Here is a 14,541-nt window from a genome sequence, read left to right on the forward strand (position 1 = left end):
TAGGAAAGCATAGCTTTTTGAAAACGCTCTCTAAAGTGGATAAACATAAAAATGGCATTTTTATGTTAATGTGGACTATAAAAACAGAGGCTTTCGGTGCATTTTCAGGCTCCAACTTCACTAATTTGGATAAATTCGAAAATGCCATTTTTTTGTCTAAAAATGCTTTGCGTCCACACTTTATCATTTTATTCATTTATAATTTTTTGATCACTTTATCATTTCCCAAAAGTTGCTCATCCACACTGAGACATAACTTAAAACGCTTCGGTCCCTGTACTGAGCGTAAGACGATTCGACCTGCATCATTTCCGCCCAGCATTTATTTACTTTCCAGCTCGTTGAAACGTCGCAGCAATGTCCAGGAAAGGCATGGTCACATGACTAAAGAATTTCATAAAGCATCTGTTTTCACGGTCGACACTGTGATGCGAAAAAGGCGTTCTCAAATGTATCCACTTTGGAGAGCGCTTTCTAACAAAAACGTATTTATGTTGTCACAGCCTAAGTAAGTAAACGGCAGGTGCAAATGACAGTTCAAAGCGTGTAACTCAGACATTTGAGTGTGGATTTTTAGACACAAGCACCATTTTCCTTAAACGCCACATGCAGAAATTTTGTACTCCTTTTACACTGCAGCAGTTTGCCAACAATTTAGATTTGTTTTTAAACTTTGCATAATTTTTTTTTAACTATGTTAATATTGTATAATATTATCACAGGCTTGCCAAGATTCCTGTTGCCATCGTCTCTTAAGTAAAAAGATGAATGATGTTAAGGATTTACATGAAATTGTGTTTATGACGATCAGATTAGATTTTTGGTATTGCTCCATACAAGGGTCAAGATCATTCCTCTAACTTCACCATGCTTCCTCAGATCTTCAAGCACATTCTTCTTGCTCTAATGAATCATCTCTCAGGATCCGAGGTAGGTATGCATCAAGACTCCTTCTTGTTCTGGTACCGAGATGGTGTAATGAGCTTCCCTGATTTACTGGCTCTCTTCAAATGATGGGTGAAGACACTCCTTTTTCTGAAACATTCAAACTAAAGCTAATTTATGTATTTATGTTAAAAAAATGCTAAATGTTATGCTATAATTTCTCCCAACAAAGTTCTAGGCTAATCGTATCCTCAGTCTGCAGCTGATTAAACCAATATGGATGTATTCATTAGTAGAAGCTTCAAAACACTTTTGTAAGTTGCTCTGAATAAGGGGGTCTGCTGAATACTGTAAATGTAAGGTCAGAGCAAGGTCAAATGTCAGAAATTGGTTTACCTTCAAAACTTTTTACCTGTATAGCTATGATATTTACACAGTCCAGTTTGTAACTGATCGGAAGAAGTCAGTATTTATAAACATTTACACAGGCATAACATTATAACATTATAAAAGATGAATAAAAGTGAATAACACTATCTCTTCATCATGGCACCTGTTAGTGGGTGGGATAATTATTAGACAGCAAATGAACATTTTTCTTCCCAAAGTTGACGTGTTAGAAGCAGGAAATGTGGGATGTTCCCGGTCTGCATTGGTCAGTATCTATCCAAAGTGCTCCAAGGAAAAAACAATGGTGGACCGGCGACAGGGTCGTGGGCGGCCGAGGCTGATCGATGCACGTAGGGAGCGAAGGCTGGACCGTGTTGTGCGATCTAACAGACGAGCAACTGTGCTGCAGCTCAAATTGCTAAAGAGGTTAATGCTGTTGATGTTCAACAGGGCACGACTGCTTTAGCAGCAAAAGGGGGACCAACACAATATTATCAAAATTCACTCCACAGAAATTCTGGTTTTCAAGCCGTTTTTTTTTTTTTTTACGCTTCTCTAAATTTCCAGCACTGAAAGTTTGTAAAAGGAATGTTTGTAGTTGACGTTGAACTGGACACTGGAACATTACACTTGTGTGTTGCCCGGTGTTTATTATGATTTGGTCCGAAATGACCTTGATGCTAATTAGCATAGTTCTTACTGAAGATCGATGATAAGTGGATTAAAGAAAACTGCCTCCTTATGGTTGAATGGTTTCCATGGTTGTAGACTATAGTGAGTATTAAGATTAGAGATATTTGGTGAGTTTCATGTAAATATTACATATCAAGTACTATATAGAGTATTTGAAAGCTAGTTGAGAGCCCGCAATAACCAGCACGTATAGCTCATATACAGCTCATCACAGCTCATTTCTTTGGAAAGCTTATATAATGGCTGGTCTGCGGCTGACCTCGCTCTTTGGCAATGTGTCTACTGCAGCATGATGGAGGGATGTGGGGAGGGAGAAGTCCCTGTACAAGGTGCTGCGAAGCCCCCGGGCTAACCGTGATGAATGGAGCCCCTAATGGCGGCAAACACTTTATCTCTGCTTCATCTGTTTTCATTAGGCAGCTGCAACCTTTGGCTTGGTCTGAGCGCTTCGCTGCTCGGCCGATTGCTGCACACCAAGCTCGGGGAGTTCGTCTTTGCCTGTAGGGCCCTGCCTGGACTTTATCCCGCTGCCGTTAGGAAAATGACTTCAAAACATGTTTGAAGTCTCAATTTCAGCAGCGGTATGTTGTCTTTTCAAACCGAAAAAGGAAGTCGCTGAAAGCGCATCGTTCTCCTTCGCTGCTGTCGAACACGCTCATGTTCTTAGTACCAAAATATAAAATGATCATAATTAAGACACCGAGTTGCACGGGTTTGATTACGACAACTCGTTGCCTTGTTCTCGTCAAAATCATACATGGTCTCTCTTAAAACAATGCTGATATGATGGTCTCACATGACCACAGGGTGAACTTAGCCACTGTTGGTTAACTGAAGCCGGTGTCTACATGGTGTGACATTCCAAGTGGAATCTTTTTGGAATCGTATAACCGACTGTACAATGTTGTGTGCGCTCTGTGCCTGATCACGTGACTATTCACTAACGAGAACAACGTCCTTAAAGAAAATGACTATTCCGTGATCCTGACCAAAATGACTTCCTATTCGATAGCTTTTTTTTTCTCTTCTTCTGTGTTTATTTAGCATGTATGGTAGCTCTGAAACGCTTTGCGTGTAGAGCTATAAAACTATAAAGTATGTACAGTAGATCTGGGGTGTACGATATGCACTATATTGCCAAAAGTTGGTGAAAACCAAAAAGGTATGGTATGTGCTTTTTGAGCATCACATTCAAAATTTGGTCCCAATTTGCTCCTATAATTCCCTTCACTCGTCTGGGAAGATGTTTCACTAGATCTTGGAGTGTTAATGGATATTTCTGATCAACCACAAGGGTGTAAGTAGAGGAGGTCTGGGGTGCAGTCAGCGTTCACAGTCATCTCAAAGGTTTCCAGCACTCTATAGCAAAAGATCTTCCTTTTCGAACCTTGTAATGTATATCTTCATGTAGCTCGCTTTGTGCACAGGGGCATTATAATGCTGAAACAGATTTTGGGTGAACACAACATTTTATTATACCGCATCCAAAGACATCCTGTATATGTATATTGTTATTGTTGTCTTAAGGATGTGCGATTTGTCATCGAGTTTATCGAAAAAATTCTAACACCTAAAGAGTGCACGCATGCATTATATGATGAAGCCTAGTAGGTTAGAGTGCACATTACACACGTTACAGTGCGTTCTTTCCCTGCGTGATTCAGTCTATTTAAATTCATTTAGAACGATCCCAAAATTCAAGATATGGGAGCAGAAATGTGTACATTTCTATCATTTTATATAGTTAAACATTTTATATAGTTTATAAATGTATATATAGTTAACCAGATAGCACACAAAAGTGCATTTTTTTCCCTCCAAAAATTAAAATACAACATGAATTAATTAATTATATTCATATATTATATTATCATTATTTAAAAAATCTGATTTCATTTGCTTGTTAACAGCCAAAATTTCTTTTTATTCTAATTGAGTGATTAAATGTAAGCATTTGACCCCAAAAATGAAAAACAGCTTGATAAAGGAAAAAAAAGGAAAAAGTATATAAAAGGTAAAATTGGGAAATAAGAATTTGTTATTGCTGTGAACTGACCCCCACACAGAACATTGAGAATGTCCACAGTTTTCAGTCAGCTGTCCACGGCAGTCCTTAATGTACCAGCACAACAACACACTCAGCAAAATCGTGTCTAATTATCATTATCGATAAAATCAAAAGTCGATATAAATTTGTCAATTTTGCACACACTTATGTAGAACTATATTTTAATTACCATTGAAAAATCCTGTATCAGGCAAACATAACACTTTTGCATTATTTTATACAGTAATATTTCGGCACTCATCGGCCTTCACTACTCGTCATGTAACGGAAAAATGTTTCGGTGCTCGGAACTCGACACCGACTCTCGCGATGACCCTCGTGAGCGCTTCAGTCTCCTCAGCATCTCAGATCAAACAGATGCACGATGAGTCTTATATTTGAGCACAGTGCCATAGTGTCCTCCAAAGTACGAAGAAGCCTGGAAAGGGTAGCAAGATAGCTAAAAGGTAATTAAGAAGCGCCACAACAGAAGTGAAAAAAGAGATCATAGCCAAGTATGAATACGGTATGACTGCGACTCAAATCGCTGCTATGTACAAAATTCAGGAAGCCATCGAAGCAGCAAGTGTTGCTAAAGGTGTAAAGTCTGTGACTAGTTTGGCAAGTAAACTTTGACACTTTGAGGAGCCTTTAAGCATTTTCATTAATTATACAGAAATACTGTACTTGTACATGCCGCATAAAAGAAATGCTCTTCAGTTACAGAATTCGTCACCAATTTGCAGCAAAGTTTGCGGCCAGTTTTCTGTGGTCACATTTTTAATGGCTGCCCAGGCAACATCGCATTATTTACATTTACAGTATTTGGGAGATGTTTCTCATCCAATTTTTTATACAACCGAGCAATTAAGGGTTAAGGGCCTTGCTGATGGGCCATAGACCGGCAGCTTGATGGTGTTGTGATTCGATCTCTTTTGAATCGGTCTTAACCGTTGAGTTACAACCTCCCCCACTTCGAGATCTCATTTGGCATGCGAGGAAGTCTTTTACTGCAGCCGAACTGACAATCGGACCAGTTTTACTACGTTTACATTTATGGCATTTGGCAGACTTCATCCAGACTGACTTACAATCATCTCGTTTATACAACTGCACAGGTGAGGGTTTAAGGCCTTGCTCAAGGGCCCAGCAATACCAATCCCAGTTTGGTGGTGCTAGGATTTAAACTCATGACCTTCGGATCATCAAGTCCAACAAGTTATCCACTGAACAACCACCTCCCCTAATCTAACTTACGATATACTGTAGATTTGATTCATTGTCTCCAGTGAGTCTATGTCCACTTTAATACGGATTATACTTGTATTTTTTTGGAAACGCTCTAGATAAATTCCAATCAAATCTTCTTTGTTTTGTGGATTCAGTAAAGTTTTTTTAGTCACGTGATAGTCATGTGACTCGTTTGACTCAAAACAAACTACCTCACTGTCTCTGGTTACCTGCAGCAGCAACTCCAACTCTCTGTGTCTCTGCTGAAGGAAACGATTCGAGTCAAAGGTCCATATATTTTGACACTTAAACATTAATTTCAAAAATTTCTGGTGTGAAAGAACAATTTTGTTTTAAAATAAATGCCTTAAAGATACAGTAGAGATGCAAAATGTTTCAAAGAGAGCCTATCCGGATTACCGTGGACGTAGCAGAAATGTCCTAAAAAGAGACATGTTGATATTTGAGTTAATTATTGGAGCTGCAATCATTAGTATTCAATGTCCTCATTTTCCATAAATAGACTCAGTAACAAGACGAGTAATTTCTTGGACACTTTCGTAGTTTTTTTTTTTTTTTTTACTCATTTCTTAACTAGGGATCTGATTGGTCAGCGGATGAAACATATTTGAACGCTTTTTTTGATACGTTCCTCCTGCATCGTGGCTGCTTTCTGTACCCTGTCCCTGCCCCCTGTGTCAAACCGTTCATGCAAGACAAGACGACACATTCGATATCTGATGTAAGCTTTACTTTCAAATCTTGTTACATTTAGAACTGGCAATCTGAACATAAGAAATGTCAAACTGAAGGGAGGGGGAAAAAAAATATACAAAACAAAAAGGGTACAAATGGTCTAATTACCAGTTATTTTCACAAACAACCCTGTACAGCCTTAGGAATGGAGTAATAAAAAAAGCTTTATTTTACAGCATATCATTTTTACCGAGTGCCAAAAAAAAAAAAAAAAAAAAAAAAAAAAAAAAGAAACAAAATGATCATTTCGAGCCTTATTGTGTCATAAAATACAACGACGAACGCAAAGCGAACAGAATGTGCTGGGAAAAAGAAAACATCAAGGTAAATGCAAACAGTCTGTTTTTTTTATTTAATTTTTTTGTTGTTTTGTTTTTCGTTTAACGAAGAAAGAACATAAGTGCTACAAGTTAGAAAAAAAGCGATCAATTTCATGCATCTTTCGTAGGGTTATAAAGGTAGTCTCGTGTAATGCACAATGTTGTTGAAGAAAGAAAGGGGAAAAACCACATTTGTATTGCCCCTTTATTTTTAGGCAAAAGAAACAAAAATAAGTGCTTGAGAACTGGAGTCAACAGAGAGAGAGAGAGAGAGAGAGAGAGAGAGAGAGAGAGAGAGGGATTTCCTGCCTTCACAATGGGACAGGACTGAGCTGCAGCCATCAGCAACTTTTACAACTCGTTTACATGCTGTTTTGAGACCAATAGGATCTTATCCATCTCATTTATTACTTTATTTTTTTTATCTGAACGGGTCCCGAGAATGAGTCTGACTCATTCTTGAACCATCCAGACCACATCTTTTCCACCAAGTGGCACTACAGCATAAAAGAAGGCATCGTCTTGGAGCGTCAGTGAGGATCAGAAGCTCTGCTTGATGCGATGGTGTAGCATTCGGTCTGCATACTGGGCATGTGTATGCGGAGTAAAGTCGGGATGGAAATGAAAGGAAAACGGGTGGCGGTGTTGGGGGAGGGAGGGGGTGAGAAAAAAAAAAAAGATAGCTTTGTTGGTTGAACCAACTCGAGAGCGCGAGATGCAAGGCTGCATTTATAAATTCACAACTTGGTCATAAAAATTCACATCATTCCAAATCATCTTCTCCAAAGATTAAGAAGACTGAGCTTAATTAGGGAGCCAGCAGTGGGGAGATGAGGCGAGGGTCAGCCCTATGAGTAACGCTCCAGGGTTAAGAGTCCCTTTATCTGCATGTGAACTCTCAAAAAGCTTAGATCTGGCGCTATGGGGAATACTAACTATTTATACTAAACATACAGGCTTCACAGCAGGTGGTGAGATGGTTTTGGGGGTGTGGTCACTGCTCTCATTGTGTGTGTGTGTGTGTGGCTTTAAAAAAAAAAAAAATTATCTAAAATGTCTAACTTTTTTTTATTTTATATTCTGATGTGTGTATATACTACCTTGGTTGCCAGATTCAAAGCAAAACCCCCTTCACTACATCATCACCAGTGGCCTCTGTTACTTAGCTTAATTTCTTTTTCTGAACGTCTCTAACCGTGTTCAATGTAATAACTTTCGTTTACACGCTTGTGCAAATAAGTCTAAGGATCGTTTTTACGTCAATAGAACTCTGAAACGGAAACGATGCTTTGTGTCCTGTATCCTGCATCATCCCCGGATTTCTGGTTTGATGTGGCGTTACTGAAATTGTCTGAATTACCAAGTACAAATAAATCAGTAACATGTGGAATAATTTCTCGACTATTGCACGAAAATTGTCGTCAGCATTCCTCTGGATGTGTCTGAGAAATATAGAGATGATTGGCAAAAAAAAAATACTCACTAATCAGTCTGATGAGTAATTTTATGCTCTTCGCTCCAAACACAGTGGAGTTTTTACTATAGAACATTTCCTTCGACTCGTTCTCAAAAGAGCTTATCATAGACACAACTACTTCTTAATCATTTCTGATTCTAATTCATTTTTTACTCTGAAGACTCTACTAATTTTTTGTTATTTTTTTGGAAAAGTGCAATTTTACAGCACAGTGCAAAACTGGCATTCACAAATTTAGCCTGGTCCTTCGGTGGGCCAGGTGCAAATCTACCATATTCCTAATGCATGATTCACTTTGACGCAGCTTTCCGACACGGGCAGAATCAGTGAATAAAAGTTTTATGTATCCACCCCCCCCCCCCCCAACCCTTTTTGGCAGGTACCAAGTGAGACATTGTAGAAATGCCGATGGTGTGGTCCGACGAGGTTGGCGGAAGTGGCAGCAAAAAAAAAATGACAAAATGTCAAAATTTGTGATTGGGCGTAAGTGCTTTTGCGTGAAATGTTTCAACATGTTAAGTGCAATTAAAAATGGGGGGGGGGGGGGGGATGGTCAGGGAGGATACTAGTACCATGTTTGCCGCTTTAGAGAAAGCCATGCTTCTGCAAATATTCTGTAAAAATAACGGCTGCCTCCACATTGCACCATTATCCAATGAGATCTTCATAATAGCTTGTAGTACAGGATATATAGTTCTATATTTTACATCTTAAAGGCTCTTTTTTTTTTTAAATGGTATGAGAAAAAAAAAAAAAAAAAGCAACCAGAAATGTTAAGACACAGAAGGGCACCAAAACCAATATACCACTATTTTTTCATAGGACTCTCTCGACCTCTGTATCACTTTAACATGAACCAATGAAAAAAAAAATACATTCATTCAAGTCATTTGGAAACAGTTTTTCCTTTTAACACCAAAAAAACAAACTAAATGATAAAAAAAAAAAAAAAAAAAAAACGCTCCAAAAAGCACCATTGAATCGGCGTTGTGTGACAGGGCAAGTGGGATTTGTCTCCCGCTGGCAACCTGTCACCTTGTATATCTTCGTAAAAGTGTAGGTGCATGTTACAATGCGATTAGCAATGCACACGGCTCGACCGGTCAGTCATGCCTTGATTAGCTTTTGGCACCGTCTGTGGCAATGTGGCAAAAGTAATGGCGTGGGCCGTGGTTTTCAGGGCTGTACAGTGGATGAACTGCTCCTACAGGGGGGGAGCTGAGATAGCTTGGACCACTGGATGATGCCCTGAATGGCTTGTCTATAACCTAAAAAAAAAAAAAAAACTAAAACTTCTGCCATTAGCTGTGCATGACTGGTAAATAGCTTTAAACTTACGAGCCGAGATCAGCGTTTCAGGAATGGTTCCACCAAATTCTGAAACCCATGACGCCAGTGCGTGATGTGGGGCAGTGGAGGTTGGGATTGGGGGTGGGGTAGAAATGGCTACAAAACTATATACAGTTCGATAAATAATCAAGTGCATGGTTTGAGGCGTCGCTTTGAAAACGAGACTTGAAAGAAAGAAAGCAATTTGTGTCATTTTTTCCCTCTTTTTTTTTTCTTCGTGCTGCAAACGCCCTGGGATATTTTGTATTGAGTCCCTAAATGACATATAAAAACAATCGTAACACAAAGGCGAGCATGCTACCTGATGCTTGTTGAAAAAAAAAGACGTACTAATGCACAAAAACAAAAAAAAACAAAAAAACGGTTGAGTGCTTAGACATTTGCATCGTCTTTTGTATTTCTTTTTCACCTTCTCATAGAAGGAAAACAAAAATCCTATGGAAATCGCTATTTTTCATAACCGTTCCAAAATACGGTCAAAAAGAAAATGGAAAAAAAAAAAATAGAAAAAGCAGAATAATTTGATTAATAAACAAAAGCAGCCTTGATATAAATGCATCGAACACATACAGCCTTTTGTTTGTTTGTTTTTTCCTTTTGATAAACACCGTGTGAACGTTCGGTTCCTCAGAAGCAGCGTTCTCCTGGTGTGAAAACTTAAAGACAGAACTTCCACAAGCGCGACTGGTCACTCCTAGCCACTGTCCAGATGCTAAATGAGTGAAAGAAATAAAAGATGGAGGAAGAATAATGAAAAAGAAAAAAAACAATGTAGAGGTAGGTCGCTCAGAGATGGGCTGAGCTGGGAAGCTCAGACGGTTTTTGCTCTTTCCGTCAGCCCCAGATACGCCAGGAAGGAGTGTTTGGGGGACATGTGCAAGGGTGAGGTTTGCGATGAAGGGCAGGTCCAGAGTCTGGAGTAAGGTGACGGGGCGTGGCTGTGGAATGTGAAGCGGCGGCGAGCGCTGAAGAGTGTGGTGAGAGGTATGAGATGAGTCGGGTCCGAGGTCCTGTATTGCTCGAAATAGTGAGCAGCCGAGGTCGGCGATGATGCGGGAGAAGCTCCGTTGGTACAGAGGTAGTGCGGGGAGGGCGCGGTGGCAGGCAGCAGACCCGAGACGGACAGGGCAACTGATTGCAAGGCCTGCGAGGCGCTCAGGCTTGTGAGCGGACTGCTACGGTGACCGTCAGACAGGAAAAGGGGCTCGATGGAATCGGCGCTGAGGGGCCGCGGCGTGAACGCCTGGGCCTCGTCCTGGGGACCGCCCTCGCCAGCCTGGTGCTTGCGGACGTGGCGGTTGTAGACGAACGGGTGTGTGGTGGTGAAGGGACAGCGGGCGCAGCCGAGGGCATGGCGCGGGGCGTGCTTGAGCCGCTTGTGAAGGTTGAGGTTGTCCTTGCGCTTGCAGCTGTAGCTGCAACGGTCGCAGTGGAAGGGGCGTTCGCCCGTGTGCACGCGTCCGTGCTCGATCAGCTTGTTGGCTGTCTTGGCCAGGTAGCCGCACTGCTCGCAGCGGTAGTGGTTGCCCAGGCGATGGTCGCGCGCGTGCCGCTCCAGCTCGGCCCGGCTCGCCCACGCCGCCTGGCAGATGCGGCAGCGGTGCTCCGTCTTGTAGTGCGTCTTCAGGTGGCACTCCATGGCCGCTGCCCTGCTGGTGGAGTATATGCACAGAGGGCACCTGGGCACAGAGACACAACGTGAGGGGGTGCAGGGATCACGCAATGATGTTTAATACCGCAGCTTTCCAATAAGCTTTAATTATCAAAAATGGACAACGTGCACAAACACACACAAACACACACACTCATGGACAAAGGGAAGGGATGAAGGATGCACTTATGTATGTAGCTGACCCTGAAAGGTGTATAACAGCAAAACGTCTATGTGTGTGCAGGTCTATGTGAGTATTGCGTATGTGCGTGTGTGTGTGTGTGTGCGTGTACACATACAGATATGTTTTTAAAGTGACAGTTTGGGGGTCAGACGAAGGTTAAATGAATAAATGAGGAGCACTTACATTTAAATAGCACCTTTCATCTGCTCAGGGCCCCAAAGCGCTTCACAAACCCTGCAGAACAGAATGACCTCAGAAAGCACACCAAGAAGAGCGCTTCTCTGCCTCAACACTGAGCCTCGGCACAGGACCTCGACGCTATCCTGATCTCGCATCATCAATCTCGGAACGGTGCACCTGACTCGCGCTCGGCATTGTGAACGAGACCCAGAATTATTACCGTCTAATTCATTCTTGTACCAAACCATCTTAAAGGTTTAGTCAGAGGGGAAAAATTGCACAATTTCGCTTAAATGTTGTTCCATCTCAGCCAAGACATGTTTCGTGTCACCGGTTTGCATTGTTTTTGTTTTTTGATTTATTGCGTTGAGCCTATGATCATGATCCAGCTACAAAATAATAGAAATTATTGAAAAAAAAAAAAAAAGAAAACAGAAGTCCCAAGAAGCCATGCATTATAATTTAAATATAATTAATAATTGAATATTTAATAAATGTTTCCTCGTTTTTTTTATGATCCCGACGTAACCGAAGTTGTTTTCTCATTATCATTCCATTGCAACAAAAGGTTATGGTTATTATCTATGATGCTGCCTCTAAAACATGCTCTTATGCCGAATGCACAGAAATATTAAGTACTGGTCACAGGGAAACAATGTTTGTTAGGATCACAACAAAATAAGTTGTGATAATGAGAAAACAACTTTTGTAATGTTGAGATAACAAGAAAGAAAAAAAAAAACGATTATAATGTGTAGCCTCTTAGGATTTCTGCATTTTTTCTTTTTATAATTGAAAACTAATAACTGACTTTACCTTTAAACATTGACAGGCATTTATGGTAGACTGCACAAAACTTGTGCATATATATATATATATATATACACACACACACACACACACACACACACACACACACACACACACAGATACACTGCCGAATTTTAAAGTTTTCCCACTTACAAAGAACTGAGAGATGTGTAATTTTCATCATAGGTACGTGGGAGACAGAATTCTTGCTGGTTGGTAGGTGATCAAATACTTATTTTATTATTTTATGCAATAAAATGGAAATGCAATGTGATTATCTGGATTTTCAGATTTTGTCTCTCACAGTTGAGGTGTACCTACGATAAAAACTACAGATCTCTTCGTTCTTTGTAAGTGGGAAAAACTGGAAAAATGGGCAGTGTATCGAATAATTATTTGACCCACTGTATATATACACACACTGTGTGGACAAAAGGTTTGGGACACTTGACTTTTCCAGCCATATGTGGTTCAAACTGTTACCACAATCCCAGAGGCAGACAATTGTTTTGGATACTGTAGTATGAACTTTTACATGAACTAGAAAACCAAAAGCTAACTCAGTAAAGATATGCGTTACACAGGTTGGAGTGGAGGATCTCCTGCTATAGATCTATATACTTGAACACTGTTGGGATGTATTGGACCACTGACTGCACCCCAGGCCTCCTCACCTCACCTCACCTCACCTCACCTCACCTCACCTCACCTACATCAGTACCTGACTTTATTAACACCCTTGTAGCAGAAGGAGCACAAATCTTCACACCCCAAAATCTTGTGGAACATCTTCCCAGAAGAGTGGTTTCCACAAACATTTGTCTGTATAGTGTTCCAATTTCATGTGATAATCGCAATTATTTGGAATTTGTTAACACACACACACACACACACACACACACACACACACACACACACACACACAAACAAATTATCCAAAGTGTAAGAATTTTTACTTTACACTTTGGATAATTTGTTCATTCCATTAATTCTAGTGTTCAAATTAAGAATTGACCAGGTAATGAGAAACCTTCAAATGATGACGCTACCGCCACCATGCTGCATCGTTATGCGTATTTATATAAAGGAATGTCTAAAGAGGCAAACAATGGACAGCAAGCATGTCTTGGCTGACAGAATATTTCATTTGAATGTGTGTCATTTGTACCTAACCATTACTAACACTGCAGATATGACACTTGGCTTTGATTTATATCTAAAATCATTTTTCTAAATACCTTCATCACATGAGTCATAATGCCTGCATTCCCACCTCTTTGTCACTTCTATGTAATAATTAAAATAGAAGGTGGTGTGTTTAAGCTATAAAAAAACAAAAGAAACTTAAATGTGAGAGAAAAAAATCTAAGCCAAAATGAAGCGACCGCTTCCTGTCGTCCTGTTTTTTTGTGTATTCCTGAAAATGGCCCATAAGGCGTGACTAACACGCTGAAGCGACAAGCTGCATCTCTCTCGAACTCAGTTATGCTAAGCCTAAAAACGAAAGTAGCTAGCATGAGAAAGCACAGCCATAAAGTGACAATGATGAGGCAATGGCATCTGAAATACACACAAGACTCTGAGACATGAATTATGTATGTCACACGGCTAGACAAATACCACAAAAACAAAAAAAGAGAAAAGACTGGACTATGTACTGGAACACTCTGCAGGGGGGAGAAAAGAAATGATCCACAAATGAACCACAAAGGGGTCAATGTGTGTGGTGTGTGTGTGAGTTTTGTGTGTGAGTGTGCTATAGTGTGGCTTGGGAGAAGTGTGCTGCATGTGTTTAGTTTTGTGTAAGTGCTGGTGACTAGCACAGGCTGGGAAAGAACAGTGTGAACTCGAGTCTAATGCTCTTGGCAGTGTGGCTCGTTTAACAGATGGAGAGGCGCTGACTAGCTCGTCGTGATTTTCTTCAGATATTGCACATGCAGAACCAGACTTAGTGCTGGAATAAGCTAATGTCGCATGGCAGAGACGCGTTTTTTGTTCCTGAAAGTGCTTTAGACAAATTTTGTTTTCGGATTATTTATTTATTTGTACTTTTTTTCTTTTTAAAGAATTGTGTTAATGGATGTCGTGGCACGTTCAGGAGCTTCCTATATCTGTGTAGAGGTAACAGGGTTTTGGGGGGGGGGGGGGGAGTTCCCCCTGAAATGCTGCAATAGGATCAGGGCTCTGGAGTAAAAAACGGAAAGTTTATGTAACACCTTTTCATGAACAGAGGTTTACACCGATCAGGCATAACATTATGAGCGGTGAAGTGAATAACACTGATTATATCTTTATCATGGCACCAGTTAGTGGGTGGGATTTATTTATCAGGTAGCAAGTGAACATTTTGTCCTCAAAGTTGATGTTAGAAGCAGGAAAAGGATTTGACGAGGGCCAAATTGTGACGTCTAGACGACTGGGTCAGAGCATTTCCAAAACTGCAGCTCTTGTGGGATGTTCCTGGTCTGCTGGGGTCAGGATCTATCAAAAGTGCTCCAGGGAAGGAACAGTGGTGAACCGGAGACAGGGTCGTGGGCGGCCGAAGCTCAATGCACGTAGGGAGTGAAG

The 14,541-nt window shown here is 40.6% G+C and overlaps 1 protein-coding gene across 5 annotated transcripts in view; it reads right to left on the reverse strand.

The window, feature by feature from the left end:
• Positions 1-5,979: 5,979 nt before the first annotated feature.
• znf827 (zinc finger protein 827) overlaps positions 5,980-14,541 on the reverse strand; it is a 122,075-nt gene continuing 113,513 nt past the window's right edge. For 3 of the 5 annotated variants that reach the window (XM_083538577.1, XM_083538575.1, XM_083538576.1), the window contains one exon: positions 5,980-10,827. In XM_083538577.1, the coding sequence (XP_083394703.1) occupies positions 10,336-10,827 (492 nt within the window). In that variant the 3' untranslated portion in view covers positions 5,980-10,335. Of the gene's footprint in view, positions 10,828-11,166; positions 11,218-14,541 lie in introns of all 5 variants that reach the window. The other 2 variants (XM_083538578.1, XM_083538579.1) reach the window with 1 other exon arrangement.

The sequence above is a fragment of the Silurus aristotelis genome (assembly GCF_946808225.1).
Source record: "Silurus aristotelis genome assembly, chromosome: 4".
Lineage (NCBI taxonomy): Eukaryota > Metazoa > Chordata > Actinopteri > Siluriformes > Siluridae > Silurus > Silurus aristotelis.